The sequence below is a fragment of the Gambusia affinis genome, linkage group LG11, assembly GCF_019740435.1.
Source record: "Gambusia affinis linkage group LG11, SWU_Gaff_1.0, whole genome shotgun sequence".
NCBI classification, from domain to species: domain Eukaryota; kingdom Metazoa; phylum Chordata; class Actinopteri; order Cyprinodontiformes; family Poeciliidae; genus Gambusia; species Gambusia affinis.
This window is the reverse complement of record NC_057878.1, coordinates 12,487,126-12,514,635: the sequence shown is the minus strand read 5'-3', so window position 1 is coordinate 12,514,635 and position 27,510 is coordinate 12,487,126. Positions and strand designations below refer to the sequence as shown.

Sequence of the window (27,510 nt, the reverse complement as noted above, 5' to 3'; positions counted from 1 at the left end):
ATCTGGTCCTTCATGGCTGGAGTTTAAGACAATTGGTTTAGATGGATGGCCATGTCTTGGTAGGTTTCCTGTTGTGTCTTACTGTCATCATGTAACATTTCATTTTTGCTGACCAGCTCTGCACTACTTCCAGTTAGTCTATTGCAAAGGTGCCCAAACGCAGTCCACTAGTGTTATGATTTGCGATGCATCCTCAAAGCACACTCCTCTACAACTTTTCTTTAAAGAGCTTTTCATTTACTTGAAAAGCTTTTTCTTGTTTCTTCTATTGTTTGTCGTGTTTATCACTCTTTCAGAGACTTGAAATTCATGTCGGGTCACTTTGGTCTCGGTCATGTTTACAGTGGTGTGACAGGTCCAGCAAAATGAAATTGCAGCAGCGTTTGCTTCCTCCACGCTTGAATCCAGACCACATGTGAACAGCATCAATTAAAAAGTCAGAGCAACCCTTTTATTTAAAGTGCAGTTTGACTCTGAATGTCTCTTTTTGACTATTATGGGACACCACTCCTGCTGATGAAAGTCACTGAAACATTTTTCCCAAGTCAGCCTGACACTTGGGTATTAAAGCAGCCGGTTGTCTGTAAGGTCACTTTGTCCTGTCTCTAAGTTCTTGGTATCGTGATTCCCATCAGCTCCTTTTTTTTATACTCTTATTATGTTCAACCTACCCAGAAGAAAAAGATCTCATATAATACAATAAATTCATTTTCTATCCCTTGATGTTCTCTGGTTTTCATCTGTTTTGTTAAAAATCAGCTGAAAATATACCATCTGTCTTTCATTTTTATATTTCCTTGTATATGCCTTTTGCTGTTTTTGTTATATTTTTTTTAATAAAGTAGCAGGATTATACTTTAGCACTTTCTTTTTTGTTACCTAATTTCTTAACTTCTTTAATTTTCTTGTCTTTCTGTCTCTCACTTTGGAGATAAAGGGATTAGGAGGAACATTCATGCCAGATAATAAAGGATGACAAAGCTGGTCGCATGACCCCCATATCCTCTCCCCAAAACTTTCCATTGCTCTGCTGGAAATATCCCATCACCACGCGCACACACATACACCCACCCAAACTTGCTGCCCTACCAAAGTCTAATTGAGCATCCAAATATCTTTTCATCACTGGTATTAGATTATAAGAACAAAGACTAAGACTGCCAGTTTTTAAGAGAACCAATAAAGTTTAAAGTGGGAGTAATATATAAAATAGATATTTTGAACTTTACATCATGCTTTTATATTGTTCCTTCATCAAAAACATACCTGGAGTGGAACTTTGATTCTTTCTTTTATGTTTGAGAAATCCTTTATTGGCAAGGTGCCTAAGCGCTTGCTCTCACTGAATATTGCCTTTCCCACGCAGCTTGGAGTATCCAAGCTGAGCGTCCAACTCACAGACCACCACTTCCCCACTCAGCTCCTACAGACTAGCAGCAGCAGCAGTTAGCAAACATCTGGTGAAACTATACAACTGCTGCGCTTATCATAGTAACTATTTCTCAGTGCAATGCTCTCAAGAATGATGTTAAAGGGATAATGGAGAAACATTGTTGTCATGACTTGCAGAGTGTTGCAAAGAGAAGGAGAATTTTGAAGTATTGCGTTTGATACAATGCAATATCAAATGCATTGATATTTGCATTGATATGCATTGATAACAATCAATCAAAATGTTGATTTTTCATAACAATTGAAGGTAACATAGTAACCTGATTGTGGTATAGAATGACACCATGTGCCTGGAAAATACATAATCCCTTTAACATTCAAAATACACAAAAGTAACTTTTCACCCTTATTTACTATGCAATTTATTTCCAAACGGGGCCTAAGGCAAACCTTAATGAGACAATGAATTCTGAATGAAGAGAAGAAAAACTAGCAGTGTTGTTAAAACTCAGGAGAGCAGAAGTTAGCATAACTTTGGGAGCAAATATGTTACCAACTCACAAATACATTAGTCAATTTAAATACCTTTCACAATGCCCCAAACTAAATAATACAATTTTAAAAAATGGTGGTCTTTACTCTTTACATGTTCTTGGAGAAGTGGCTTTGGATGCTTGGAAAATGCGACCCAGTTCCTACTGTGCATGTTTGAGCATCAAAGTTGCACAGCTGTTTTGAGCGTGTTGAAGCTTTCATGGTGAGATTGTTCGTTACTGTGGTGGGCTGGCAGGAGCCACAGAGAAGCCTAGTAGCGACAGTGGTGGCTTATCTATGGCTGCCAGGCACCACTGTGTCTTGGTCATCAGAGAATTTGAACAAGGACCATTCACACTGGCCTTATGCCAAGGCTACATAAGGCCATGACAACCTCATGACATCTATCCTGGGCTGGAAGTTTGCCAAATAATTTTCTCTAATGCCTTTGGTGCTGCAGCTGCTATGAGCATTGCATTCAGCCATTGCTCTCCCTGCTTCTCAAAGAATATTGCAGCTGATATGAGCAGTCTGCTCTCAAACCCTTTGCATACAGAGATATCAAAATAGGCTCTTGCCAGCCATGGAAAATGCCTCCAAATTGCACAGAGGTTAGTTGTGTGAAAAAAATTGTCAGTTTTTCAGACTGCAGTTTAGAAGCAAAACCTGTTTTTATATTTAGCCATAAGGAAAGGGACAGTTCAGGAAGCAGAAACGGTGCAAGGGATGGTTCAAAGGGTTTTAAATAACATTATAAAATAGCTTACAATGTGACTCAAAAAAAATTGGGTTTCAGAGCATTTCTAAGGTTATTTACATCCTCTCACAGTACTAAGATGAAGGAAATACCAATTATATTTGTTCCTTTACAAGACTGAAACTCTGAAGGTGGAGACACAAACATATTTTCAATCTATAAATATAACACTTGCTAATTTTAACTACATTTTGTATGTATTTTATGCAACAATTGTGATTTTTTTATTAACTATTTACACATGCATGTATTTTTTTAAGTTGTACTGCTAATACATTAAGATAGTCTTACTTTAAGTTTCTACTAGTCAAAGAAGCCACTAATTCCAGAAAAAAATGCCATATCTTTCTTCTTCCACATAGACCAAGAAAGTGGTCTGCTGTTATGCAAAAGTGCTCTGATGCTCTTTAACTCTGCTGTGATAATCTGTTCAAATACATATTTCACATTTAAGGTTAGATTCTGTTTGCACTTTACTTATTTGTCTTTTGATTTTTCACATGCCTGTGGCACTTCCAATAGTAAAAATGACAGGCACCTGCTCTGCAATTAATCTTTGAGGTTGCTTTATGATCTTGTAAACAAATGGAGCATTGGGTGTAAACAAATTCTCTTACACAATAGAGCCACCTTGGACTCTTCTCTAAGTTACAATGGCTGCCTGAAGCAAAACACGTTAGTGTCTTGGTAACCAGAGTGATTTAAGGGAAAATCTATTTTACTGCTACTTTTATTTGTTGTTTATGGTATAGTGTGTTTTGTGTCCAGGTTTATTTTCTGTCAGATGTAGTTTTTCTATAAATCTTGTTCCTTTTAAATCTCAACCTTCTTTATCTAGTAATCAAATTATTCCTACATATAAGAGGTTAATGAGAAAGACGCGTGAACAAAGAACAAGTCACAAAAATAGTTTACGAGCTTGTCGGTCACATTTTTATGTCTGTTTTTCCATGTAGGTTCTCATTATTAATTATTAATGGGCAATAAATTACCAGCAGATGAATATACATAATTCAGTTTGCTCATTGTGCCTACATATTCATGAATAAATGACACTTATGGACTCATAAAAGAGCTGCAGGTCAGGGTTTGTCCAGAGCAGTTTCAGAGTTTGAAGTACAGGTTCACTCCTGTCGCATCATTGGTTCAGTTATAGACAAGACCTCACCACAATGGCAGCATATAATCCTTATCTTGTATGTCAGGCTCATTTCAGTTCTTTGACTCCATATGAGGCTCCCCTGGGACTTGTAAAAAACAGGGAGCATCAATAGTTTTCATATCCTCATAAGACGGGTCACGGGTTTACAGAGTTCCTTTGTGTTTTATGGGCCCTTTGGGGCAGCGTGAGCTGTCTGTTGGACCAATATTACCACAAAGAGGGAAGGGTTACGACGAGTTCAGTCAGACCCCACTTTTCCAAATCAAACACATCCCTTATTCACATGAACTCACTTACTCAATATTGACAACACAAGTGGTTTATGTTGCCAACCATCTGCTTGTGACGTTTACTTCACCCATGCGGTGTCATCAGCTTTTTCCTGCTCCACATTCCCAGGGTAATATTCAGAGCATTTACTGACAAGATTTAATTAAAGTAGCTGAGGTTAAAACATGACATTCTTTTATTAATCTTCCTCAAGCCCCAAGATAATTTTAGTAATCAAAGATCATGCAAAATGAGCTACGGTTTTAATGTGGCTGGTAAAGCTAAAGGTAGGTGACATGCAGTGCCTCACAAAATCATTCCTTACCTTTGAACTCTAATATTTTGTCATTAAAATACATGCTTACATGTATTTAAATGAACTTTGATCTAAACAACTTCTTTCTATTGCTGACTTTGTGTTTTGAGTTGTTTTCCTAGTGTAAGGCGAACCTCCCCTCCAATCTCAAGTCATTTCCACCCTCGACCAACGTTTTCTTTTCATTTGGGTCTAAACAGCTTCCCATCAACTGAGACGAACATCTCTGTTGCTGCTGAAGAAAAGCCTCCCCCACATAATGACTTTGTCGACATTGAGTTTGACTATATAAAGCATTTTGCATGTGAGCCAGAAAGTTACATTTTTCTCTCTTTTGTTGCTGTGTTTTGTGCATGGATTGTACCAAAATGGAACTGAGATTCCTGATAACTTTTTTTCAGTCATATCTTTGATTTTTGGATGAGACAACCAACGTTTGTTTTACTTCTACCACCTGAGCAGTGGATCTCTGAAGCTCATCCAGATTTATTTTCACCTCTGATGCCTTTGTGAATGATGTTTCTCTTTTCCAGCCCATAGGTTCCTACTGTCACTCTTTTCAGATGGGAATGGAATTTCACAAAGCTTCAAAACTTTGAGTATTGTTTTGTAACCTAACCCTGATTTAAAATCCTTCTACAACTTTATACTTGTCATGTCTTCTCTGTCGCTTGCACTTTATAATGTGGTTTATTCACCTATGCCCTCTACCAGATATTCAGTGTAGAGCTGGATTTATCTATTTACTAATTAGTGAAGACAATTAGTTGGAGTGTTTTGCCTTGACAACAGGTGTCAAACTCAGGCCTGCAGGCCTGATATGTGATTGTACTTGACCCACAAGATCATTTCAAATGTCTACTAGAGCTGTCCCAATAGTAGTCACTGCACTCACCACTACCACTACAAATCCCTAAATGCTCTGCTGGTGCATTGAGGGACCCACAAACCCCCTCACACTGTTGACATTCAGTAGTGGCCTATAGGGATAAACTGATTCCAGGCTTCTGGCTTGGTCCAGTTTGCATCAGAGTAAAATAATGGGTAGAAAATACACTTGAATGTTTTTTGTTTTTTTTCATGCAGCTTTCCTCTCTTGTTAAGGTTTGGACTTATATGTTTAGATTCTAACTGAAAGAGCTTATTAGCGTGTATGTTGATGCGACTGGCGTCTTAAAGTTAATTATGCAAACATCTGAAGAGGATGGATCCTTCATGTTGTGATCTGGCCACCCCTAGACGGGTCATAACAAAGTATATTAAGATTGCCATTGAAAGCTAACTTGGAAGGCTACAAACAGAATAAAAAAGACCAATGGTTGATTTCTCTGAGCAGTTTATGAGTCCTGATATCAATGATTTCTTATGCAAAGAATTAATAATACAGATAATCGGTTACAGGAAAACTGTTGTAATTAAATTAAGTAGTAAGATATTTTACTATAGTGGCAGAAGAAAGCATCTTGAAACTTTTATAATTTATGTATATCTGCCGTGAGATTGTCTTCAAAACAGTGATGTGCAAGATAATTATTTTCATTGTGGCGATAATAATTTACAGACATACTAGAAGTGAACTTTACATCATGGCAATAAAGATGGTTATTATCTGTATAAAACACTGACAGATTTAGGTGCCATTTGTCTAACTGGCTGTAAGTGGCTTTAACATGTCAGAATGGATAAAAAATTTACAACAAACTCAATTCAGCATTATGTTTTTGCTGCTATTCCAGCTACTCTTTTTATCTATGTGTATGCAATCAGCTTAGGCATATAAAACACTAAATAGTTTACAATCTCCTTCACCTGCATTATCTTGGCAGAAACCAAGCTGCTGACACAATCCAGTTGATCATTCATAGCAAGTGTAACCAAGGACGACAGCAACAGGAACAGATGCTTTTTGGCTGGTCCACCATGTAACCCCAATGACCTTTGTATCCATTGTTCCAAGAAAGACCATGGCATAGAACGTTTTCGACACAGGAAGTTTATTTGTGCAGCTCTAATGTTTCATGTTATTTTGGTTGCTGTTTTCAGATATAAAGACCTCATAGTCCCAACTTTGGGAGACAAGAAGTTGTCAGCTGAGGAGAAATGTCGTTTTGTTCTGCAGCAGTCCAAACTCCAAGGATGGCAGGTGTGTTTGTGTGCACGCTTTGCTGCTGCTTCTTTTTTTTTTTTTTTGTCTCCATCGGTAACAAAAGTCATTTGACTTAATCCCTGACCCTGTGTTTGAAAGATCCCATGGAATCTAGACGGCTGGTTCCAGCTGTCCGACCTCATCATAATGCTGCTCACACACACATGCACACCCACACAAACCCCTACGCCCCTCTCTCTGTCCTGTCTGCTACACTGCTGTTGTGTCTGAATAAGTGACCCCACAGGTCACATGCAGGCGTTCACGCCCACCCACACACACTTCTACTGCAGCCCAGTTTAACACACACACACTAATTCTGCATAAAGCTGGTGTTGCATTAGTCATCAGTGATCAGTTTCATGCACTTTCTATAGAGCGACCTGTGCTGCCCCCGAAATGACCTCTGAATCCTGGAAGTGAATATGCTCCACTCCCACTAATTATCATAAATTATTGCTTCATCACTGCACTCTCATCTTTAAACTCACACACCCTTCTGAGATGTCAGCAGAAAACAGCCAGACAGGGTTTGTGTAATGAGGAATAACTCATACTTTGTATCTGTGTGTGTAGATGGGCAGTAGTAAAGTGTTTCTGAGATACTGGCAGGCTGACCAGCTCAATGACCGTTGCTACCAGCTTCACAAAAGGATCATCACCTGTCAGAAAGGTAACGCGTGTAACCATTACCAAACAAACTCTTATGTGCTTTCTGTCAGTTTCTGAAACCTTCCTCATCTCCTTCTTGTTTCTCAGTGATCCGCGGCTGGCTGGCCAGGCAACGGGTCAGTCACAGGCTGTCACTGCAGCACAAAGAGGAGAGTAGCGTGCAGCGTTTCCTGCAGGGAGCCGAAGACATTGGGCTACGGACCTATGACCAGCTGGTAATCCAAAATGCATCTGACATTGCACGGGAGAGCGACCGTCTGCGCTGCCATGGTAATGGTCAGCTCAACACCCTCAGTAGCAGCCCACCGCTCGGTGAGAGGCCTGAGCCAGTGGGCAAAGAGGAGGATCAGCCAATTAGGAGGTAAATTAGCTTCCACAAGTTTGTCATAAATAGATCATGAATTATTGTTTTACAATGCTGTCCGTTATATAAGCAACACTGCTTGTATGAGATTTTTCCAAAATGATCAACCTGATTTTTATTTAGAATACATAAACACAATCAATCAAAATCAAATTTCTACCAATTTACTGCCTCTGATAATAACCACAAGTTAATCCATTGTTCTAATTGTGATGATCTAATAATTTGTTGTCAATTTGGAAACAATTTACAGGGTGACTCACTTAAAAGACTATAAGAGGAAATCGTTTGCCTCTCTAGACATATTTGCGTGTTTAATGAAATGCATGGTGTTCGTGTGTGTGACAGGTGTTTTGTGATTAATGATGTCATTGGATATGTCTGAGCTCCAGACCTTTACTTGTAAGCTTTGTGATAGATGATCAGATAATGATCTGTGTTATCAGATTGTATAGTGTTGCATCAATGGAACTTTACTCCAGTCTAAGCCTACCTCATCCTGACCAAACAAAAACTCCAAAGGATTCTGGTAAAGACAATAACGGAGAGAAAAGTTTGATTGAAAATAACTGACTTCTTGTAGGGTTTGAGGAGATTTTATTTTTATTTTTTTTTTTGGGAGGTTTGCCATTCTCATTAAAAGCATAGTTTGGGTTGATCTCTTTGTTGATTCTAAACCTTTCATTTGACCGCACCCACTAAATTTGTCACTAAATATCTTTTGGGGGTTGGATTAATATCCATGATATAAAATTTGGTGCAGATCACATGACATGGGAAGTAGAGCCAAACATAATGTCTGATTACAGCACTGACAGTTTCCAGCAACTGTCAGTGCTGGAAACCAAGTTACACCAACATGTCTTATGCCACTGGGCACACTGTCATGTTGATCAGGTGACAGGAATCAAATGTGGACATTACAAAGTCAGTTATTATAAAGCTGGACGTGAATTGTGATTTTTACTCAAGGTTCTGCCACACCCATTCAACATGCTCAAAAATTCACTATTTTGATAACTTTAGATCACCCATTCCTTATACATGAAAGTCTCCAGTTTGATGAAATTTGGAGGCTAAATGGCTGACCTATTTTATTAGAATATTATGTAACAGACTAACACCATTTTGAAGCTTGTGTGAAAAAATGTGGACAAGCTCCAGTGGTTTTAGTACTTTTGCAAGCTATGGTATAAGAGGCCTTTTAAAACTTTGAGTAAATTAAGCTGAAACAAAAGAGGTTGCAGATTGCACCTCAGCACCCATTGTCAGAGAAACTCTCTCCTGATTTCTGTATCTTTTCTCTGTCTTTATGCTCATAACATCTGCTGCCTCGACTGGAGCAGAGAGGGGCTACTAACAAGCAAAATGTTATCATGTGGTGTGCTGTCAGATGAGTTGCATTTGTAGTTGCCTAGTTTCTCTCCTGGCTTCATAAAATGCCCTCCCTGAGCCCTTCCTAACACATGCTATGTTACCCCCTGCCTGCATTCGCAAAAGTAACAGATGGCTAACCCAGATTAGCAGAGGAAATATCAAGATAGATGTTATCCAATTACAGCAAGGAGATTATATTTAAATCCTAATCTCTGACGGTTGTCATTCAAACTGCCCCTTTAGCTCATTTTTTTTATTTATTTTGAGACTTGTGGTTTCAGTATCCTAAATATATATATATATTTAGGATATATTTACTTATTAAATCATAAAACACTTTTGTATCAGGGAGAGGGATTTCCCTCCTGTCTTAATGGAAAAAGTGATTTTAAGATAGCATTGAAGATGGAAAGACAATCTTAAACAGAGCAAAAATGTAATTTTTCTCCTTTGGCTCAGTATTTCCCCTTGTCACATTCTTTCTGTTTTATTCATTTTGTTTTAAAGGATGGTGGAGAAGAGTGTAAAAGTCCATGAGGGACATGTCAATGGGGGGAGCAGAATTATCCGCCACTTTCGTTCTAGTTCAGTACCAATTCCCCTCGCTGTGGATAGCATGGTTCACTTCTCTGCAAGTCCACCAGTCAAACCAGCCTTGCAGCAAGCAGCTCAGAACAATGAGGACGGAGCAGGGAATGGGAGTCTCTCTTCTCCTCGCAAGCAACCTCCTCCGAAACCAAAGAGGGACCCCAACACCCGCCTGAGTGCATCTTACGAAGCTGTAAGCTCAGGATTGACAATGGCTCCCAAAGAAAGCTGCACTCCAGAGGGGTCTAGTTCACCGGCTGAAAGTCCCCCAAAATCCCAGTTATCCCCCGGTGACCCAGCAGGTATGTAAACTAAGTTGTGTCTGACCTGTACACTCAAATGTGCAAGAAGCTAATTAAATGTACATTGTGATTTTCTGCCAAGGTATGCTGCCTATTCATTTAGACTACAGAGAGCAAGACTGCTGTTGTTACTGTAATACTTGTCAAACACATGTTTAACAAAACTACTAATAATTGCATTCCTTTACATTTTACTATTACTACATTTAAGCTTTATCATTCACTGTCTTTTTGCTCAGTTTGGTCAGGTCAGCAGTCTGTGACTCTTTAGTTCTTTCATGACATTTTAGGACTTTCACTGAGCTAATTTATAACCTCAGCAAAACCCCTTCAGAATACTGAGTAACAATATTCTCATAATTTGTACCTGATGTTTCTACATGACTTCAGACATTAGAAGTGGAATGAATGACAATTATTTAACTGGTATTTATATTCTATGTTGCTTGAATATCCTTTAAATATTTTATCAAATGTATAAATATTCATATATTTAAATATGTTACCAAAATCCACAAGCTAAGGTAGGGTGCATGTGGTGTTGTTGTTTTTTGTTTGTTTTTGTGGTCGTACACATTGCTGAAACCTGCTTTGTGTTGAAATCCCTTCTTATGTAATTTCCTCAGCCAAGCCCCGTCCTCACAGTGATGACTACACAACCATGAGAAAGGTACCGCCGCCCAAACCTAAGCGCAGCCCTAACACTAAGCTGTCAGGCTCATATGAGGAAATTAATGCCGTGGCACCCCAGCTCCACCAGCTGCGCCCTGCTGATGTAAAGATGGCCCTGCTTTCTCGTGGTGGGGGGTTTGGAGGATTTGGAGGTCTGATGCAGAGGGCATCTTCTTTAGATGCTCCAAAAGGGGTGGCACTCAGCCTGTACAAGGGCCAAGACGAAGAGGATGTATACATTGAGATGTTGGGGTCCCAGCCACGGACTCGGAGCCTCCAAGAACCCCCTGACAGCCCAGATCTGGTGGACTCAGAAGCTGTGTATGAGGAGATGAAGTATCTCCCACCAGAAGATGGTGGAAATCCTGCTCCTGCAATCACCAAGGCTGCCAGGCTGCAGGCTCTAACATTGGGCCTGATTGGATTGGGGTTGTCTCCTCCAAAGGGTGGGGAAAGCAAGCAAATGCCAGCTAGCGCCACTGCTACTATGGATGTTTCTCACACACAGAGCCTGCCTAACAGTGCTGCTGCCAAAGCTCAGCTTGGCAAGGATGGCAGCTGTGATATCCCTGCTCCGTTCCCCAACTTGCTCCCTCACCGCCCCCCTCTCCTGGTGTTCCCCCCCTCTCCTGTTACCTGTTCTCCTGCTTCAGATGAATCGCCCCTCACCCCTTTGGAGGTAAAGAAGCTGCCAGTGTTTGAGACGAACCTGAACTACGCCACTGGTCCAGATAGCCCCCTTTCCCCACAGTTTTCACGCCAGAGGGCTGACTCTTCACCCAGTCTTACAGTCCTCATGCCAGAAAAGAAGTCTACACCTCCGCTCACTCCTCCACCACCTCCTCCTCCCCCAAGCGCACCACCTCCTCCCTACAGACCACCCTCACACTTCCCCTTCCCACCTGAGGCCAACTTCCTGGCTCTGACTCGTGCAGCATCTGTCACTGGGAGCTCTGACTCACCCAAAATCTCCTCACAAAGGGCAGGTGGGGACCTAATGGGGAAGCCGCCTCCTTATTCGCCTGTGAAGATGTCTCGACCTGAGCCACGGAGGGCACACTCATGCTCATCGTCACCACTGTTGTTTAACCCAGCCAATGGGAGACCCCTGACCAGCCCCCTAGAGGAGCTCAACACTTTGTTCAGTTCAGGACGCAGCTTGCTGAGGAAGTCAACACCTGGACGCAAAATGAGAGATGGAGGTCTGTTAATGTTTTTTACGATGTTGTACGACTAATAGCTAGATTTTTTCTGAGTACAATTATTTAAGATATAACTTAAAAAACCTTTTACTGTCAGTTTTGTTTTGCCATTTTGTTATTAATTATAATCCTAAGGCTTTGCAGTAACAAGAAAGAAGTTGCTTGGGTAAAGGCTCTCTCATACTGTAACTTAAGCTGAACATTCAATGGATGGACACCCCTCTCACTTCAGTATACATCACACCTCTACCCAATCCCTTCTTGCATCTTCCATTATCTTTTACAAAATGATCATAGAGAGAGCACCAAACCCTTCCGCAGACCAACTCCTTCACGGACAACAAAGTTGCAATTTCCATCCAGGAGTTTTTAGCCATTTGACACTCTGTGTTGTTACTTTGTGATTTATTGTACAAATGTACATGATTCCTCACCAAATCACATTAACACTCCCTAAAATTATACATATCGCCTGCAATTACAACTAAAGAATAGTGGAAGAGGACTAAATAAAACAAAATATCAACATTGCTTTTTCTGCATAAAGCATGGCCACAAACATCTGACCAATCATACAACTCACCACACAGAGCTTTGTGCAAGATAGGGGAGGCAGATGCAATTTTTGTCACCAAACTAAGTTAATGACAGCTGATTTTGACACTTCTGATGAAGTATGGGCGAGCCATAACTCATGGGTCAGAATACATGCACTGACACATTAACTATTAAAGTTTATACAAGCATTTATTTATTGTGCAACTGAAGAATCTAGATTGAAACTAATCAGATGGAAAAAAGGATACACAGATAAAACTCTACGGACAATTGTTTCCTCACCTTTGTCAGTCATTTAGGTTTCCAACATACATTTTGCATCGTTAGAGTCAAACTGTGCTATGCTTTTAATGATCAACTTCAGCTTAAAGTGCATTTTCACATCACAAACCTGCTGAGCTGTCTATTAGTGTCTCACTTGTGAAACTTGCCTTATCATTTCATTCGTTCTTGTCTGCTGATCAGATCACATATGAAAATATCCCTCTACCACAATCTGGTAATAGGAACAGTGATATATAGTGGTATGCAGATGTTGAAAGATCTCAGCCATCTTGGAAGATACAAACCCCTCTTATACAACACCTCACACCTCCATGTAATTGGTGTAGTTGAGCCTACCATTATCTATTATCTATACCCACTTATTGATGCAGGGTTGTGGAGGTGCAGGTGTCTATCTTTAGCGATCATTGAGTGAGAGGCATCGTAAACACTGAACAGGTCACCAGTCCATCGCAGGACAAACCATGCACCCACACACATAAAGAGAAGAAGAGAGCTCTCATACACAGGGAGTACATGCATTTCCTTGCAGTTAGACCGCAGGCAGAAATTTCAAAACACATCTCAAGTCCATTATACTGTTCAGCTGGATTCCCAGGTACTTGTGTCTGGAGATGATCTTGGTAGTGTTTAGCTGTACATCATTGTGCCTATGCAAATTCACACAGTCACAGGCTCTGTGTACATAACCTATGATAACAAAATGATTAAAGTTTCTGAAAAAAAGCCACTCTTTTTTGTAGTATTACAAGTCATATGTGAAAAGAGTAAACAGGAATGGGAAGTGGACTGTCCCCTCAGGGGTTGCTGACTGACACACAAAGCTAGACCACCACATGAGCTTACCTGTAGATTAGTTAGATCAGGTTTTGAATAGTATCAGGCTCTCTGACATCCACCATAGAAAAATCAATATTGTTATGTAGATGTTGCAATAGCCATCTTTGTTGGCAGACTTGCACAAACCTATTTGTTACTATCTGCTTTGCCGTGCCCTTCGGCTTCCACATTTGCTTTCCTACATGTTGGCTTATGAGCAAGCTTGCAAAGTCTCCTTTAGTGTTGCATAATAATCAGTTTAAGTTCTGGGTTATTGTGCAAGGCAGTTCAGTGGGCTGCATGCAGTGCACACAAAATTATAGAAAGTAGGGCAAACATTTATGTCACACACAGTTGGTGCAGTGGAGGGTCACCAGGTCAGACTATTCAAACCCAAAAAGAGATTGCTTTGGGATAATGTCAATATGCTATTTTTATGCAGTCTTAGCACAACTTTAACCTATAAGAGAAGATAGAAATTCAGCTACCCGACTGCGTTTCCTCAGAGTTTATAAGTTGGGGCTTTGTTAATAATGTATGAGCAGTAGAATGATGAGGATTAGGCATCAAATATTTAACAGCTCACTCATGTTGTATTGGGGGGAGTGTGAATGCTCTGAAGGGGTGTACAGTACAACCTGGTCAAATATCTAGAGGAGAAGTAAAAAAACTGCAGCAGAGTGAAAGGAGTAGCTGTTGGTGAAAATAAACGCTCGTCTTTCCATTTCCTTATGGAGGAGCTGCTCGGTTTGCGTAGTAAGCTATTGCATCATGCTTCTATAATGGTAAAAAGTACAACGAGCTGGATGCTGAGAACCTTATAAGACACTGTATGTGAGCGAGTGAATGATGACGCATTTGCCCCACATCACATCTTGTACTCAAGTCTTCGTCAGCACCTGGACTGGAGCAGGAAAAAGCACTGGCATCATGGAAAGTGGTGTGTGTGACAGTGGGGTGGGCAGCGGGGTATTTTGAGCAGGCAGAGCACAGCAGCCGCCTCAGATCTGAGTGCATAGGGATGCCTATGGGTTTAACAGGACAAGCCACTTCCGTTCCCTCTTGGCAGTCAAATGTCTGAATGTGATACTCAGCTCTAGGGAGCAGGCAGAGGTTATAGTTGCTATCCCTGACATCTCTGTGCAAAACAGCTGACTGTCCCCTGCTGGCCCCCTCCCCGTCCTCACCCCGATGGTATGAGAAAACCACAGGAATACCAAGGAAAGACGGCAGGTGGTCTTGGGATTTTACCACAAATATGTGTCATAAAAAAACCCATACTTCAAACAAATGAAGAGGATTAGCATCCAGTTTTACTTTACCACATTCCCCGGAGTCAAACTTGGAATTCAAGTGATCGTTTCTCCTTCTTGGACACAATTTTTAACTCTGGAAGCTAATGTATTATATTAGAGTTTGTCAAGCGTATGTATAGGTATCATGTGACTGGGTGGGTGTGGGTGAGCTGAGAGACAAAAGGTAAACATTCTTGGTTTGAGACAACAGCTGATTATCTACTAACACATGCAGCCAGGGTTACTTATGCAGTTTTTGTATGACCCCTGAAGAGCTGCAGAGGCTTTTGGAAACGCATGTCAACCAACAGCCAAATTAGAAAATTTTCACAAAGCAAATTCAGAAAGTAAAATTTAAAATGCTAAAATATGAAATTGCATTTTCTTGTAACAAATAAGTGGAAATAATCAGTGAATATTATTGCACCGTTCACAAATAATCTCCCTTCTTGCAAAAACTTGCAAGAAGGGACCTATTGTTGGACCTTTCAACCTTATTGTTGAAAGGTCCAACAATAAAAGAAACTAGCAATTACAATTAAAATTCATTTTGATACAAAAAAATGTATAAAAATAGAAAAACTGTGTAAAAAAATAGCAACCTGGACTATCATGCTTATTTAGGAGGTAATCCAAAAGAAAGTCTAGATAATGGATGATCTTATGCAAAAATGCATAATCAAAGATTCCTCTTTCTCTGCTTCAACCTTGTAAAATATTTTCTGAGAAAAATACATTTCTTTTCTAATACCATGGTGAAGTAACAAGGACACCAGCAATTGAAGCTTTCTGAATTTGTCACGGACTGCTAATTAAAAGTTCCTCACCTCTCGCGTCAAATGGAGAAGATTAAAATACGAACTTCAAAATGTTTCCATGAACGTTTATAAAAAACGTTTTTTCTTTCACATTGCATTTTCCCCCACTGTTAGATTTGTCTTAATTTTTCTGCTAGGATAAGAATGTAATTTATTTTAAGACCTTTTAGATATTACCAGGGAAGGTATTAAGTTTCGAGACCTTTGTATAAATGTTGAAATCCCACTGATTTTTGTCTGAATAAATGTGACTTCTGCATATATTGTGTTTTTTTCTCTGGTTGTTCTGTTTCCAGGATTCAATTCTAACATCAATCTGCCGGGGAGGGAAGAAAGTGGCTCTGCACCGACCTCACCATCCCTGCAGCTGCAAGACAAGAACGCCAACAACCACTCTCTCCATCCCCCAAGTCCTGTCCCTGTGGAGAATGGCAACCAGATATCTAATGGTAACACCACAAAGCTTTACATTTTACACTTTGCCTTCCTGACAAATGATCTCTTGAAATCATGATCTGCTATACTGTCTAGGTCAGTCAAGGTTTAGGGAGATCCCGGTTTCTCTTCCATAAGTTTACATATGACAGCCTATTTAAGAAAAAGCAGGTTGCTCTCATCTTCATTGAGACAAATCAAGTAAATAGCAAAGTCCGGCCTTAGGGTCCAAAAAAAGAAAGAAAAAGCTAAAAGTCAAACATTTTGACGTTTTGTTATGCTTTAACTTAAAGTTACTGAGTTGTTAATGGACCTGTCTGCACAATATGTGAACTTAGCTTTTTGAACTGTTCAAAAAGTGAAAAAAAAAAAATAATTTGTTTTGATATTTAAAATATCTGACATTTATTTGCTGCAGTTTTATTTATTATTTATCTATAGGTTTTTATTGTTAATGTGTCGGTTTTCTTCAAATAGAATATGACCAAATTATTCAGGATACCTATCTGAAGAAAACTTGTAAATTAATCATCAAAACTATAGATAAATAATAAACTGCAGAAATAAAACTTATTTAAAAGTTTTTTTAAAATATCAAAACGTATTTTTTCTTGCTTCACTTTTTGAAGTTCATAAAGCTATATTCATATGTTGTGCAGATTCATTACACAAAGTGATGAATTTTGATCTTATATGCAATAAAAACTCAAAATTTAGTTTCTTGAAAAATTAACAAATTGAATAAGGATAATAATTAAGTTACTTAACACATAAATGTCAGGCTATGTCGGCGTACTGTATATCCACTCAATATGTGGTTGCAGCGTGCAATTGAGGCCGTCAGTCTGTGTCTCTGCTGAGGTGTTATGAAAGACCAGCTTTCTTCAGAAGCAACTTCGGCTTGTCTGCTAGTCTGGAGGCTTTCATCTTCCTCTTGATATTACTCCGTAGAGTAATATCAAAGAGGATATGGAGTAATATGGTAAAATTACTCTATTACCATAGAGTAATATCAGTCTGCTGGGGTTGGGTCAGGTCACTTTGTTGACCAAATCAAGGTTAGACTTCTGTTTTTAACGATTTTATGCAATATTAAACATTTTTGAAAAACTCAATTTTATATTTTCATTAGCTGTAGTCAACACTTATCCAAAATAAACTCTTGAAATACTTCACTTCTTGTGCACTGGCTCTATAGAATATCCATCCATCCATTTTCTAACACCCTTGTCCCTAGTGGGGTCGGGAGGTGTGGGTGTCTATCTCCAGCTAACGTTCCGGGCGAGAGGCGGGGTCACCCTGGATAGGTCGCCAGTCTGTCGCAGCTCTATATAATAACTGAGTTTATGTTTTTTAACTGCTGAAAAAAATGACCTTTTCATCTGCTACCTAATTATTGAGATGCACAGTGAAAAGAATGCCACTTGAATATTTTTAGAGCTGGATTTGACCTCCGACTGGGGGTTTGCTATTTGTGTGATATTCAGGATCACTGGAGGATGAGAGTCACAGCAAGTCAAACTCCAGCACCACCTCTCTGCACAGACATTTGGACAGCCATCATACTCAGGTAATCACACATCACAAAGCATTTCCCTTCTAATATTTTATGCATTGCCCCCAAAAATGGTGAATTATTTGATTAATACACTAATTTTCCTTTCAGCTTTAGGTTCTGTGTAATTTGTTTTATTTCAGCCTATTAGCTCCAGACGCTGCCTCACTTTTGCAGACTTTGTGAAACTTTAACCTTCATTTAGAGATCAGTTTGCTTACGGCCGGTTACAGGCACACAAACATTTACTCAAACACGTTCGCAGCGGTACACACAGACGGTTAGAGCACAGCCCCTGTAATGATAGATGTTATTGTGTTTGGGTTTGTTGACAAAGCAAAAGGAAAAAGTCACCTCCTTGGAACATCGTGTACCTCTCCTGACATGCGAGCTTCTTCAGACACTACAGGCAGGTGTACTGTTGCAGGATTGGATTCATTCCGCTCGAACCCAAACTCACACAGGTCTAAGTGAAAAACGGAGGTACAACTAAGCAGTGCTGCAATTATCAGCAGTAGGAACTCAAGCTTGCATGATCTATGCCACATACAAAAAGTTCAAGGATAGAGCAAGTCGGAGACACAGATTCAAGCTCTCATAGTGATTATATGTGCTGTAATTTTACCTCTGGCAAGAACACCCAGTAACAACCCCCTTTTTTCTCCAAAGATGACATTCAACTTTTCTTTAGATCCAGATTGTCGTCTTTTATGGAGAAAACAGTCCTGTGATGTACTGAAAAGATTAAACCAAACGACATCATTCTCAGAATGTGACTCATGTAGCATTTAATGGTAGATTGATTCTTTGAATTTTCCCATGTAGAACATTGGAGATAAACTCTTACTAGCTCATGCCTGAAATAGAGGATAGAACTGTCAGTAATATATATTTATTGGTGCGGTTCACCAATAAATATATTGGTGAATATATTTATTGGTGACCTGATATTAAAAGAACTTTAATATCAGGTTTAACGAGTGATTTTCAGCTAAGCTCTATTAACATATGGAAAAGTCCTCCATGGCAGTTTTACACTGCAGACGGGTTTAGGGTTCTTACTCTCTCTGAACAATGTGCATCATTTTTCATCCTCATCTCAAGATACAGTAATAATCTATATCTAAATTACTTTTGGATATTTTTTTGCAATTTCAAATAAAGACATTGAGTTTTAAATACGTTCACTGAACATTTTGTTAGGCAAACCTCTCTAGTAGTGTGTTGGACCTTTGTTTGCATTCAGAATGACCTTAACTCTTCTGTCTGAGATTCCTGTGCATATAGACATGGTTTGTTGTTAGATCTATTCCAAGTCGAGATGGATCACTGTTTTCAGCTGAAATCCATTTTTTAAGGCAGCATTTTTCAACTTGTCATCGTCAGATTTTGGTGAGCTGAGGTGAATTGTAGCCACTGTTTCCTGTTCTTACCTTATGGTATTACACATACTACCTCAGATGAAAGTAGAGATTACTTTGTATTACCTTAAGCTATTCTCAGTAACCATAAGAGATGAGTGAACAAGAAAGTCAATTTCTGAAATACTTAGATAAGTAAAATCCTGCGACTTAGACCAATAACCATGAGACTTATAAAGTCACTTTTATCTCCTTTCTTCCTCTTTCTGATGCTCAGTTTGAACTTCAGCAATTTATCTTAACCATATGATAAACATATATTAGTCAGCTTTATTTATCAAGTTTGTGCACATAAGCAGATATTTTAACTTTTTAAAGTTAGAAAAGTAAAGTGTACTGGGAGCAAAGTCCCTCCTCCTGGCCCTGATTGGTTGTTTCTAACCGAGGGGTGTATTTCTCTGGGTGGCAATAGGAGATCAGGGAGAAGGCAAAGGAGTTAATTTCTTTTCACTAATTATCTGTCTCACATTCGACTGTTATTAGCAAATATGTAAAAAAAACGTTGTTGTTTTTTTTTAAATAAAAGTTACATACTGCAGCTTTAAGGTGCTAATATATTGCATGCTGAATAATAATCAGACTTTCACGCAAAGTTTTCTATCAGAAAACTAAAAGAACTTTAATATCAGGTTGGATTAACGAGTGATTTTCAGCTAAGCTCGAAGCAAAAGAATAAGCAAAGGACATGGTGTTCCATTTTGAGACGAGCTCACAGGATTTACCTTTCATAGATAAAACTCCACAAAAGGTGTGAAAAGACTCTGTGTTCCTTCTTTAAAATCCTGCGACTGAGGAAACACTTTTCCCCTCCATTTCCAGATGACCTGTGTGTGAACGCAGGTAAAATGCTGACGCGCCAGCTTTCCTAATCACAGTGTTTCTAGACGTCTGCAGCACCTTCCAAGTATGCAGAAGACTTACGTTCTCTGCAATTCTAACATTTTTGCTTTTTTATCCTTCATGTATCTTCCAGAGGGGGCATCTCAACTTTTCTCCATTTGGCGCAGGGGCTGCCCTCTAAAACAAAGAGGGTGGCCAGGGGGGCTCACCGGAAACACTTCCCATATATGGGGATGTGGTGAGTGTGTCACAGCCATGCTGATCTCAAGCCTGACGGCAACAGCAGTGTTTTTCATAGAAATCCTGCAAAAGTATAATACTTCCTCAGAACATTGGCATAAATGATTTATAGTCTGGTTATTTATGGAGCCTGGGGCTTTTATAAGCAACCAAAGCCAAGGAAAGAAGATCATAATGTTCTGATCAACATGTACATAAAATCAGGAAGCCAAAATTGAGAAAAGCACTGCTTTTGCATAATTTCATCAACAGTTCATCTGCTTCCTTTCTTATTGTTCGTAGAGAAACATCTTATTACCATCTTATTACATCTTATTTTATATTTAAAAAGAAAACATAGCATTCCTCCTTCTTAGCTCTTCAGTGATACTTACTGGTGTTCCCAGTAATCCCAGTTCAGTGATGGATTCAAGGCATAGAAATGTGACGCTCTATTCATAAAATTAATTCTGAAAAATCAACAAAACTCAAAATGCAATTCCTATTAATCATCAGGTGATTAAGCTAACAGTCAAAACTCAACTGTAGAAATTGTTACTGAGGAAACAACACTTATATGCTGAAAATGTTATTTGCTATTTTGCACCATGGAAGTTTTTGGTCATTTTGTAAAAATTTTTGTGTACATAGTCCATTTTTTGCCACAGTTTTTACCTACGCTGTTAGAGAAAATATAATTGGCTAGAATTTGTATCAACAGAACAAAACTTCACAAAAATCAGAGTTTGGAAAGAGGCCACAAATCTCTGATCAGTCTTTGATTTTAGTTGTTATTCACCTGGTCAAAATTCTCTGCTGCTTAATGTAACTTGATTTACCTATTAATCCGTTTTCAGGCTATTTTTCCTGATTTGTTACTCTGGTCATTCACGTTTAAAGTTGGACTATATTTATACATGTCTAATGTTTATAAAACCAAACACACATTTGTGTTTGTCCTGTCTTCTTCCATGCTCTGCCCATCACTGCAGAAATGGTGCAAATACTGTGAGGAAAAGATAAGAGAAAATACCTTTCTGATGGCTTTCTGGATCAGTTTTAATGTCATTAATTTCTTCATTAAGTTCATTCTGTGAATCATTTTTTTGTCTGTCGTCTTCATTTCAAACTGTGTTTGCGTAGGACTTTTATAACTAATACGAAGAAAGGATGCTGGAAGATGAAGGGGGCAAGATGATTAGGAATGAACAGACTGGTTTGTGTTTTCCCAAGAGCAGTCAAGGCTAATTATATTGCAAATTGACAGACTGCTGAATGACTGAAGACGACAAAGATTGAAAGTTTTGTTTATCCCTTCAGACAATGTCTTGGGAAAGGTGATGACATTTAAAGTAGGAGTCTTCACACGTTTCCTTCTCAGAATTACACAGCACAACACATTCCCATTTCTGAAACGTATGAGAAGGACAAACAGTACGATACTTTGTGGAACTAAACCCTCTGGTAAAAAGATATTTCCAAGAAAAGTAGCTCACACAGAAATGATTACTGACTTCTGATATCGTTGCTTCTTTCATCTTTGAAGCACAGTCTGTTCTGATATTAACCAGATTGGGACAAACACACTTTCAAAAAGTATAAGGTTCTTTTTAGACTATTTTTTTTCTACTTTCTTTACAAATGAGGTATAACTTAAGTCTCATTTAGGGTTGGAATACTACATTTTCTTAGTATTTATGTGCTTTCCTAAGAAAAAACTAGTATACAGAATTACCCTCTGGCAACACAGGAATGTTGCCAGAGGGTAACAATCTAACTTAAGACTTTTTTATGATTTTGAATTTTTCTTAATCAAAGAACACAATGGATCTTTCACTGAAACTGCAGCACAGAACAAGGCAATCTCAATAATAGACAAATGCATAACCATTTTAACTAAATATTTTTAATTTCACAGTTGAGTTCCAAGATCAAGATGCCGCCTGTTCTGGTTATTTATGTTTTAAGTCAGACTTGTATACTCATCAGGACTGGGGAAAGGATGCAGGTGGTTTCAAGCTTTGCCTGACCCAAACTTGTGCATGTAGTGCACAGAATCTTCATAGTATTCTGGCCATTCAGTTTTTTTTAAATAATTTTTTGGATTAGCATTATTTTAAGCACTAAAGCTTCGGTAACACTTTATGTGACGGGTTGTGAATGAGACTGTCATGACACAGTCATAAACATGACATAACAGCTGTCATGTACATGAGTAAGTCTTCATGAATATTTATGACTGTTGTCATAAACTGTCATTCGGTAAATCTTGATACCTTTAATACAAAGTTGACATTATTCAAAATGTCTTTTGTTATGACAACTTGACATTAACCAAGAAATCATAATCTGACATAAATGTGTTATAAAAGAATTACTGATTAAACTTTAAAAATGATGTAGCTTTATGTTATTAAAACTAAAGTTTAATCAGTAATACTGAATATAGTAAAAGCTATATCCACATTGCATCATGTTTATCATTATTGCTTCAATGTGCAGCGTTCTCAGTCAGAAAGGTCACAAACTACGAATCTTTGAATATTTCCAATAGTTTCTGAGCCTTGTTGCATTCAGTCTATTTGTGTTTGCGTGAGTCCATGTTCAGTCATGCATTGCAGAAGGACATGGTGTTCCCTCTTGTCTACTGTTCCAGTAGCTGGTGTTCCTGCTTGGCACCACAGCATTGAATAGCCTGGCAGAGAGGTGTAAATTATGGATTAGATTCTTGTCTGCCGGTGCAGGCGGTCAGGCTGAGTGTTTAATCTCTTATGGATATCTGAAACAAAATGCTCACCTACGTCACACTGCTGCCTGTGTGTAATTGCTGTGACAAAGTGACATGTTTTGGAAATTATTACAGTAAAAATATTTCAAGCTTGGAAAAATCTGTTTGGTTGAACGAATAATTTGTCTTTGAAGGAATTTTTTGCCGACATCTCGGATTAATCCAAAACACATTCACAAGTGACACCATCAGATGATTAAATTTAGATTATGGACTCATTAGACATTCGGTCAATTCGATGTAATATCTGGTGAACTCATTGTGTGTAAACTATTGAGAGTGAAATAAGAGACTTAGAAAGATGGAATAAAGAAATAGCAAACCCTTGGCTTAGGCCCACTGCTGGGTCACGTGACGGATGTCAGCAGGAATAAATAAGAGTAAGTTTGCTTTTTAAAGAATTAATAATAAATTAGATGCAGCAAGTGAATTGATTTTCAGAGTAGGGTTGTAGAAATATTTAATTTTCATAGGCATTTTTTTAGCAAATTGGATTGTTTGAATTGCTTTTTTCTCCACATAATTCATCTGTTGAATGATAACTGAGCATGGAAGTTTATTTTTAATATTTTCTTGGTTTGGATTATCAACAAAAAACAGAATCCTTTTTAATTTTACCCAAGCAATTGACTTGCACATCAGTAGTGATGTGCTCTTATTCCAGTGGTTGTTATTCCAGCACATTTTTATTTACAGCTTGAGCACTTGTGAGAAAAGTCAGAGACCGGAACTTGTAATTTTTTTTTTTTTTTATCCAGCTGCATTGAAGTAAAACCTGAACTTTTCATTCCCGTCTCTCATTAATCATACATTTGCTTCTTCATCTCATCCAGTGGAGTAATTATGCTCTTCCTCTCTAATCCAAACCAACCTTCCTCCTTCTTCTCTAGTTGCTCCAGCGCCTGCATCTGACCAACAGAGACGAGAGTGCCGCCCTCAGGGAGCTTTTCCGCTGGCGGCAGGTGCAGTGTGAGGGGCGGAGCAGTCACAAGCAGCGTCCACCTCAGTCCCCCACACTGCTCTGGACCAAAAGGAAGGCCTCTCCTTGAGCTGCCTCTCCTTGAAGCTACATCTTCAAATACTTTCTTCAAAGATAAACTCTTTGTTTGTTTGTTGTAAATTTGATCTGGGCCACCAACCTCACTGCCCACGGGCTACGCTGATGAACCGAGTGCCGAAAGCTAAAGAGCCTAGCCCCTGGGCTGGGCTTCGGCTCCTCCTGTATTTGCACTGACTGTGGAAAATGCTCTACCTGATATGACATAATCTCAGTGTGTATGAATGCATAAACAGCAGTTCCTGTGGAAGTGGGTTTTATTATATGATCAAATACTTTATGTATATATATATATAAAAAAAAATAATACTCAGACGTATAAGAGATTAAATTATTATAACACGTCTATTTATTTTCACCAAAAGGATGATGTCCGTTTATTGGAGGCTGCACCTGAGAGAAAATCAGCAGCATATTTGTGGTGGTCAGATGCCGAAGAGCCTCTTATCTCTCCAACAGATAGTCTTGAATTACTGCTGCACACAAACAAGTTTCCTCCCCACAACATGGTGCTGATGATACTGTTGAGTTCCTACATGTTCAACCTGGGGTTCTTGCATGCAGACTTGTGAAGTTTACAAGCAAACCCAACGCCTTTAGGAACTTCCAGGTTTTTAACATCCGTGCAGGTGGCTTCGACGTGCTCGGCTCCTAAGTGCTTCTGGTAACTATGGCAACAAGCTACCAAGGGGTCAGGCTAACCTCAGTATTATCCCAAGGTGTACTTCTCGTCCTCGTCATTGACCAGCCTTGAATAAAAGCCCTGTGGCCAAATTCCAAACCACTGCACTTACCTTTACCATGAAAAGGGAATCTAACAAGTTATTCAAGATGCAAATGTGTTAGCAGACAGGTATGTCGTTCATGTTGTGAACATGCGACTCTGTGCCAAAGTGACTCAAGTGAAAATATGATTGAAGTATTGTTGTTACATAACATACATACTGTAAGCTCGTTAATTATTTGCTGGTTTAAAAGAGTAAATAAGTTTTAATGACAATGTGAACCAAGGAAAAACAGTGTAAATAAGAGAAAAAAACATGGTAAACTCTCATTGTGTAATCAAAAAAGCATTGTTAGATGAGAGCCAGATCTTTCTTTGGTTGAGTCAAACACATTATGTCCCACAGAAATAATGACAACAAGTTATCCGACTTTTGCTCAAATCTTCAAACAAGTTAAATTCTTTGACTTCTTAGTTTAGAAAAGCGTCTTCTTTAAATTGTGGACTTGTTCATTAAAGAATATCAGTTATCCTGCAGATCAGAGATGCTGCTTCATCTACAAAATTAGTTTGATGAAGAGGAGAGACTTTCAAATTATGTGTTTTTTCTAGTTTTAACCACAGCAGACCTTGAAAGCCTGAATGTCATTAATTCTAGGTTTCAAATTATTTATTTGCACTCTTCCATTTCTATGTCAGTCTGACTATACAGTATGCAACCCCAATTATTCTGAGGTACATATTCATGCTTTTTTTTTATTTTTTATTTTTTTAGCTTGCTCATAAGTTATGAATTAATAAGAAAAAATAAATGTAGTTGGACTTCAGAATTTGCGTTGCTGTTCTGAGCCTCTAATGTTTCAAGCTTCTAATGATGCTTGTGCCGACAACTAAGCGGGGTTGTGTGTTCGGTGTCATGTAGGAGAGCTCACACACAGATCAACTGGACTTCTGTACAGATTCTTCCACTGTGTGCTTGTACTCACCTCTGACCCCGAGTCCTTTCCATCATCTACCCCGTTTGACCCCAAACCACAGACAATTCTTTCCAGCTCAACCTGCTGCCCTCCTTCCTCTAACGGACGGATGAAACTGGCTGTACGGGTGTTTCCATGGGAACGTCAGTGTCAATAGTGACTGGTTTTTGAAGTCCTTTGCTTTCATCATCCCGGAAGAGCATAGTGACTGAAATAAAAGACAAAAGACATGTATGAGGTGTAAAAATTCAGTTCATTATAAGGACTCTGAGATTGAAGAATGTTTTTCGGTTTTGTTTTTTTTTTTTTGGGGGGACGGGGTTTGATGCAACGACTGAGAAACTGGAAGAGATTTATTTAAAAAAAATGTGAATATCTTCTTTTTTACAATGACTTGTCTGTTACTGTGGAATTATTTTACGTATTTATTATCCACCTCCAGATTCTGTTATGTTTTTGTTTTGTTTTTTGTTTTTTCTTGATGCAAGCCGGAAGATTGATTTTAAATATCCGTACAGTTGTTTACTGCACAATGTTTATGTGGTGTTGTGGTTGATCTCTGTGTTGGGCGTGTCTCGGTAAGCCGTTTGATCTTGGGAGATTGGCCTAAATGGTTAACGACGCTAGGTATCAATAGCTCTAATGGATTTCTCTTTGCCACTGATCACCCACAATGTGTCTGATTGATTTTGCCTTTCAAATTAGCAGCACAAAGGTGCAAGAGGTCTTGGAAATCACCACCACCAGAGTTTTGTTTTTGTTTTTTGGGAAGTTTTTTTTCTTTTGACTGAATGTCTAAATCCAAACATCTATTCTTTGAGCATCACCGATATTCTTTGTAGCTTTGTGAATTATTACTAGAATATGCTCTTGCTTCTAAAAAGAATATACTTGACTGCTTAATGTGAACTATGTCTTCGTTTGGAGTTCATTTTTTAAAGTGAGGTAACGATGCAAAAGGACAGATCTGCTCCATCACGAACACCTTGTGAGCTGCAGAACTAGAAACATTATCAAGGAGCAAATCTGATGCAAGCATAATAAGCAAAGATCAAGCCGGTGAACTCTGTTGATGTCCTCTGCAGGGTCAAACCTACCATTCATCATGAACAGTGTTCGGGTTTGCTGTGTGATTTTTGTGCATACCCTTAAACCATGAAATAAGGCTTTTACCTTGCATGATCAATATGTTTGGATTTTCCATAACATGCATATGTTGGGGAAAAAATGCAGATTTTCTAATGTGAAGAATTGTTTTTCACCACACTGTGAACCCTTCGTCTCCACCAAACACTAATTGTCCGCATTAAAGTCTACAATACGCATAACTGGCAGGCCGATTACTGCCATTCATCTCTGTTCGTCAGGAATCTATAAAATCGTCTCTTCAGAGATCAGCTTTCTGGTGCTACAGTCAGTGTTAAATGGCCATTCTGTTATTGTTATTCTATTATTTCTGCACCTAATTATGGGGTTTGTCACTGCCGTTCATAATTTTGTCATATGTTTTTTTTTTTTTATTATTATTGTGATCCTTCTTTTGTACCTGACATACAATATATTTTCATTTGCATATGTATGTGTTTGTGGAAAAAACAAAAAGATTGTGGTATTTCATAAATATTATCCCAATGTTTTATAATTCTGTCTCTGTACAGCAATAAAGCACAACTGTGTCAATGTCAGTTTCTCTGTATGTGTAAAGAAAAACAAAAAAAACAAGAAGGTTACACAATGTTCAGTCTAAAGATTTATTTAGAGCTCATTTACTCTAAATAACTTGAGCAATACCACATTTGTTATGTTGCTCAAAATAATACGTAATGGTGTGTTTGGATGAAAATCATACATTAACTTTTTATTTGTATTCAGTTTTGCCACAGATTACTCTATATGAAGTTGTACTGAGCTTTGTTTGGATTATTTTAACGCATGATGATGCCACTACCATGGCGACATGTTCAG

At 38.7% G+C, this 27,510-nt stretch overlaps 1 protein-coding gene across 5 annotated transcripts in view; it reads left to right on the top strand.

The window, feature by feature from the left end:
- The window catches only part of myo16 (myosin XVI), a 107,825-nt gene extending 80,595 nt beyond the window's left edge, over positions 1–27,230 (top strand). For 4 of the 5 annotated variants that reach the window (XM_044130952.1, XM_044130953.1, XM_044130954.1 and 1 more), the window contains exons 28-35: positions 6,475–6,574; positions 7,154–7,250; positions 7,337–7,610; positions 9,498–9,880; positions 10,507–11,754; positions 15,826–15,978; positions 17,452–17,534; positions 23,678–27,230. In XM_044130952.1, coding sequence (XP_043986887.1) covers positions 6,475–6,574; positions 7,154–7,250; positions 7,337–7,610; positions 9,498–9,880; positions 10,507–11,754; positions 15,826–15,978; positions 17,452–17,534; positions 23,678–23,836 — 2,497 coding nt within the window. In that variant the 3' untranslated portion in view covers positions 23,837–27,230. Of the gene's footprint in view, positions 1–6,474; positions 6,575–7,153; positions 7,251–7,336; positions 7,611–9,497; positions 9,881–10,506; positions 11,755–15,825; positions 15,979–17,451; positions 17,535–19,913; positions 20,019–23,677 lie in introns of all 5 variants that reach the window. The other variant, XR_006372040.1, reaches the window with a different exon arrangement.
- Positions 27,231–27,510: the final 280 nt, after the last annotated feature.